The 6,249-nt window shown below is 46.2% G+C and overlaps 1 protein-coding gene across 1 annotated transcript; it reads left to right on the top strand.

Annotated features, from left to right (window-relative positions):
• Positions 1-366: 366 nt before the first annotated feature.
• Positions 367-3,216, top strand: LOC138974592 (G-protein coupled receptor GRL101-like). Its single transcript, XM_070347311.1, has one exon. The coding sequence runs from the start codon at positions 367-369 to the stop codon at positions 3,214-3,216; it is 2,850 nt and encodes a 949-aa protein (XP_070203412.1).
• Positions 3,217-6,249: the final 3,033 nt, after the last annotated feature.

Genomic DNA, 6,249 nt, shown 5'->3' on the forward strand with positions numbered 1-6,249 from the left:
TCCCATCCCATGAGAGACATTCCGGCATTCACACCTTTTAAAAGTGACACGCTAGAAAGCCGCATGAAATATTTCTGCAAAGGAATCTCGAATCTCCCAGCAGCTATTTCATGTGACGGAATTCGTCATTGTGAGTTTGGTGAAGATGAGAAGAACTGCACTTACCGTAACGAAGGTTGCGGGGACTGGTTTCCTCACGGCAACTACTGTTTCAAGGCTACTTTTCTCATACAAAAAAGACACCGGATCTCTTCTACCTTCGTGAAAAGCACGGTGCCACTCCGAGCTGAAAAATATTGCCAGTCAAAGTACAACGCAACGCTGGCTTCACTGCAAGAACCTGGAGCAATGCAGGCCGCTGCAAACATGGTCCGCAAAAGCAGCTTTACCAACGCCGTAGTAGGCATCAGAAAAGTAAAACCAATCGACCTCAGGTTGTGGTACTTGTACCGCTACATGTGGCAGTGGGGAGAGCAGGGCGGTCCCATAGCGTATGACCAAAGCGAGCTGCAGAGAAAAGGGACGGCACTGGAGTGTGCTGTGCTCAATGTGAAGAAGGGGCTCTCTCTAGAGCCTTTGCTTTGTGGTGTAGTCAAATCCGACCAAGCTCCTCCTGAAGGCTTCATCTGCATGAGACCAAACCCGACCCGCGAGACAGGTAAGCTTTCACTGTCCGGAGTCTCTTTTCCCAGGGCATCCAAAACGCCAACCAAGTTCCAGACCAAGGAATGTCCAGACGGCTCGCTGGTGCAGACGTTCCATCGCTGTCAGTGGGGGGAGGAAGATGATGACGACGACTCTGGTTGGTCCCCTCTCCATCTGCCCCTGTTTCAGTGTCGTTTTGGGCCCGCCGTGCACTACTCGCTGTTGTGTGATGGAAAATACGACTGCCAAGATCGCAGCGATGAAACCAACTGTCACAAACCGCAGTTTGCCCCTCTGCAGACATCATCTTTTATCTGCAGAAAGTTCCAGGCGGTTCCAGTTTTGCAGAGGTGTGACGGAATGCCGGACTGTTTTGATGAGAGTGATGAAGAGTTTTGTGAATCTTGTACACATCATCATGTTCTTTGTCAGGACGTGGGATGTATTCCCATGCACTATGCAAATTACTTCCAACAGTGCGCAAGCAATGCCTTAACCACAGAATCAGCCTCTCCGGCCACTCCACCTCGAAGGGTGCACCTAGACGGGACTGGAATGTCTTCCCTCGTCACTGGAGACTGCGGTGAAGGTTTCTTCCACTGTCAGGGCGGCCACTGCATCCCGACCTTTCTCCTCAACAACGGAGAGCAGGACTGCCCGCGGGGAGAAGATGAAGGCATTACTATGGACAATGTGACGTGTCCAGGTTACTACAGGTGTCACGGTTCTGGCAACTGCGTCGACAGTGACCGTTTGTGTGACAACATCTACCACTGCCCCAACAAGGACGACGAGATGTTCTGTCACATGACCTGCCCACGTGACCAGGGCTGCCGTTGTGAAGGCTGGGCCTACACGTGTTCCGGGATGATCGACCCTCTGGAGAACCTTCACGTGCGCTACCTGGACCTCAGCCACGCTTCTAATGTGACTCTGGAAAAACTCCACTACATGGAGTACCTCGCCTTCCTCAACTTGTCTTCGTGCGGGCTTGGCAATGTGACTCTCTTCAACATGCCTCAGCTTCGAGTTCTCGATCTCAGCTTTAACCTACTGACAGGTCTGTTTTCTCTCAGTCTCCGACATTTTTCTGCGCTTGAGTTTTTGGACCTGTCTGATAATTCTTTTGTGACAACTATCGGCAGTGACTTTGCTTTACAATTAGCAATAGGACAGCTTCGCAACCTGAGAACTTTGCTCATGACTAACGTTGGTTTGGAGGTAATAGACGACAAAGCGTTTAGTCCCTTGTCAAGCCTGAAGCACCTCGACCTGAGAAAAAATCCATTGCAGAGGTATGTTGAGGGATCTCTGTTCGGTTTGACCTCCCTCGAAGAACTGCATACCGACGAATCAAAACTATGCTGTCATTATTTTCATCCTACGGTGTTGAGATGCTACGCTCCTTTCGATGAGCTCTCTTCCTGCAGCGACCTTTTGGCTCAGGATTTCTTCAGGGCATTTCTCTGGGTGCTGTCTTGCCAGGCCATTGTCGGTAACATCGGGGTCTTGGTCTACAGGGTGGTCATCGCCACGCACAACTCGGCATCCGCGTCCGTAGTCCTGGTAAAGAACCTGTGCCTCTCTGATCTCCTGATGGGAATCTATATGATGGTGATCGGCGTGGCTGACGTTCAGTTCAGAGGGGAATACGTAGCTCAGGAGAACGGCTGGAAGAGCAGTGTGACATGTACGGTGGCCGGGTTTCTGTCGTTCGTGTCCAGCGAGGTGTCGGCCTTCGTGGTGTGTCTGATCACGCTGGACCGCGTGCTGGTCATCTGCTTCCCCTTCCACTCTCACCTGCACCTCAGTCATTCTGTCACCGTCATCTTTTGCTGCGGTGCATGGGTCCTGGGCTGTGTGCTGGCTGCAGTGCCTCTCCTGACGGGGTTAGAGTTCTACGGACAGAACGGTATCTGTGTGCCTCTGCCTATCACTAGGCAGCAGTTCTCAGGGCAGAGATACGCCTTCGCTGTCTTCATCGTCCTCAACTTTGTCCTCTTCCTCGCCATCGGCGTGGGGCAGGCCGTCATCTACAGCGCAGTGCGTAACTCCAGCAAGGCAGCGGGAAATCAGATGCGGGAACGAGACATGGCTCTAGCGCGGCGCCTTCTGGTCGTGGTGCTGACCGACTTCTGCTGCTGGTTCCCCATCGGTCTGCTGGGGCTGCTGGCTGCCCGTGGCGCTCCCGTCCCTGGCGTGGTCAACGTGTGGGCCGCCATCTTCGTGCTGCCGCTCAACTCGGCGCTCAACCCGTTCCTCTACACGCTGAACAGTGTCCTGCGGAAGCGGAGGGCGCGGAGGATGGAGAAGAGAACGAAGAAGACCCTAGGCAGGCTGAGGACGGAGATCGCCACATGGCAGCCGGCCAGCGTGCACGAGCTGGTCAGGATATGCGTCAGCTCCAGAGTGGTGGACAGGGAGACGCTGCACACACTGCTGGGGGTCCAGGACGCTGCGAGAGTTGAAGGTCAGCATGGAGAGGACGTCGGCCAGGGCAGGGATGAGAATGACAGCAGTATTGACAATGGCAACCACACCACCTTAGTCACCCATGATGCTACTCTTTGAACAGCAACGTGTGTGCTCACATCCCGTCGCGATATAACCTTGAATGGTTGAAAACGACGTTAAACACCAAATAAAGAAAGAAAGAAAGTGCTCACATCGAACATGGCTCTTGACCTGTTTGCATTTTAAAGGTGTAGCTCTCTGTGGCCATCTTCGTAGATGTAAAAGAATCGAGGACAAGAAAAGAAGTACAGTGGGGCCCCCACAAATTGTCACTCACTAAAAAGCTAATTACTCCTTGATTTGTTTCGCGAAAAACTTCGTATTCGGTTTACATTGGTTTGAGATATGGGATGATAAGTTCACAAAGTGTCAAGTGTGTCTGTTAAATGGTCTGACTTTTATGCTCTTTCGAAAATGCATTCCAAACGAAGGGATTGACTCGAAACACGAGGTTTAGCACTGCGTGGTAGATTGACATAATAAAGAGTTTGAGTTCTTCGTTTCTTGATTGTATAAGCACAGCTGTGTTACACCACTGTCTCTAAGGCCAAAAAAAAAATAGTCTGTTTACGGTAACCCGACCGACCCTATTTTTTTCGCGCGACCCTAGACTTTTTTTTGGCATTTAATAAAATAAAAAAAAATAAAAAGAAAAAAAATCTTTTGGTTTTTTTTGCAAAATAACGTAAAAATATGGTTGTTTGGAGAAAAAAAAAAATTAAAATCCCGACCTACCGACCCTATTTTTTTGGCCTATGTTACCGTAAACAGACCTATTTTTTTTGGGGGGGGGGGCCTAAGCTACTTTGCACATAGATAAATAAATTTAAAAAAATAAAAAATAAAAAATAAAAACATTAAAGGCATTTTATGAATTGTAGCTTCTAGCATCAAGACCTGATATTTTCTGTGTTCGATCGGCGGCATGTTCAGAATTATTTCCTGAAAATACGGAGTGAAGGAAGGCCCCTGAGTACGAAATTGTAGAACCTTTCAAGGTAGCGTTTATGAAGTCGGCCGATGAAATCCATCCTTGCGAATGATAATTGTCAATCAGATTAGCGTGACTGATCGTTTTAATTTCAATTTGCAATGATTTTTGATAATCTGAAACGCGATGCTAAGTGTTTGGTTTTCTCTGCCAAGACCCCACGAAATGACTGAGAATGTCGGATTCTTATGCGATAAGCTCCCCTGATAAATGTTAAATGTTCAGTTCAAGAGGTATTAAACATCTCACCTTTTTGATAGAACGCCCAACTTTCAGCCATGTTGTTTGTGTGTGCTTGTGAAATCATTACATACTTCCGGGCGAGGCGGCTGGGTTAGATTTATCTTTGCAAGACACGACGACGCCAGACACGACAGTTTGTTTCACAGATGAAATCGTACTACCTATATCCGAGTGTACATGTTTACCTCAAAGGGTGAAGTTACGGTACATAGTCCTTGAGGCTCACGTGTTTAAAGGCACAGTAAGCCTCCCGTAAATCATCACAGATACTGTCAGGCTTTTACACACAGTACAAACACCCTTTCATTTAAACACTCACCGCTTGAGAACATCCTAGGTGCCCTCCGTAAAGAGCGAGCAATTTTCAATGAATTTATTTTTGCGTGGTTTATCTTACCCCTGAGCCATCGTGAACCCGTGTGATCCAGTTTCCCTTTTTCACAATGTAGTTGTCAGTTAGTAATTTGAATGCCACTCGAAGTGAGCTTATCTGCAATAGCACGTTATTATGTACCTCTGACTATGCACGAAACAAACGGCTGTGGTTCACAAGAACCCTAGCGATGGCTTTTGACTGTTCAGAGGAACTGAAAATAGGCATAAACCGTCGTCTGCTACGAGAACCACGACCTTGCGTGACCCTGCTTCCGGGATTTTCTTTTTTCAAACTTTCAAAACTTCGAATTGTACTGATCTTGTCATGATGAAAAAAAAAATCTTTTATGATTTAAGAATGTTTGTGTAACAAGCTGTCAATTTATTATTTAGATTTTAAAAGTTAGGTCTAGCGCAAAAACGCACCACGGTCCGATTGTCTCTGAGACAATCCGCAAAATTAATTCTTTAAAAATTGCTCGCTTTTTACGTAGGGCACCTAGGATGTTCCCGTTTGGTGAGCGTTCAAATGGAAGGGTGTTTGTACTGTGTGTCGGTAAAAGCCTGACAGTATCTGTGATGGTTTACGGGAGGCTTACTGTGCCTTTAAGTATATGAATATGACAGATTCGCCGATCTCTGTCTCTCTCTGAGTCTCTCTCTCAGTCTCCCTGTCTGTCTCTCTCTCTGTCTCTGTCTCTGTCTCTCTCTCTGTGGGAGAGGGCTGGTTGAAAAGAAGCTCGTTTATATTGCTTAAATGCAACAACCCTCATAAAATAAATTTTGATTTGATTTGATTTGATCTCTCTCTCTCTCTTTCACTCTTATTTTGTGTGTGTGTGTGTGTGTGTACGTGTGTGTGTACGTGTGTGTGTGTGTGTGTGTGTGTGTGTCTGTGTGTGTGTCTGTCTGTGTGTGTGTCTGTGTGTGTGTCTGTTTTTTTTGGTGTTTTTTTCTTTTTACATTTAGTCAAGTTTTGTGTGTGTGTGTGTAGAGCGATTCGGAGTAAACTACTGGACCGATCTTTATGAAATTTGACATGAGAGTTCCTGGGTATATTATCCCCAGATGTCTTTTTAAAAAATTTTTGATAAATGTCTTTGATGACGTCATATCCGACTTTTCGTGAAAGTTGAGGCGGCACTGTCACGCTCTCATTTTTCAACCAAATTGGTTGAAATTTTGGTCAAGTAATCTTCGACGAAGCCCGGACTTTGGTATTTCATTTCAGCTTGGAGGCTTAAAATTGAAGTAATGAGTTTGCTCATTAAAGTTGTCAGTAAAATCGATTTTTCTCAAACAGATTTAAAATTGATTGCATCGTATTCTTCATCACATTCTGAATCTAAAAATATATACATGTATGTACATATGTCATGTTTACTCTTAAAATGTGATCACAATTAACGAAAAAAGATTAATTAGTCTTACGATTAAAATTTAAGAAATCGATCCAAAAATGATTTCATCTTATTCTTGAT

The sequence above is a fragment of the Littorina saxatilis genome, linkage group LG8 (genome assembly GCF_037325665.1).
Source record: "Littorina saxatilis isolate snail1 linkage group LG8, US_GU_Lsax_2.0, whole genome shotgun sequence".
Classification (NCBI taxonomy): domain Eukaryota; kingdom Metazoa; phylum Mollusca; class Gastropoda; order Littorinimorpha; family Littorinidae; genus Littorina; species Littorina saxatilis.

Coding starts and splice junctions, on each gene's coding strand:
- LOC138974592 (XM_070347311.1), top strand. CDS start 367: ATGGTCCGCAAAAGCAGCTTTACCAACGCCGTAGTAGGCATCAGAAAA.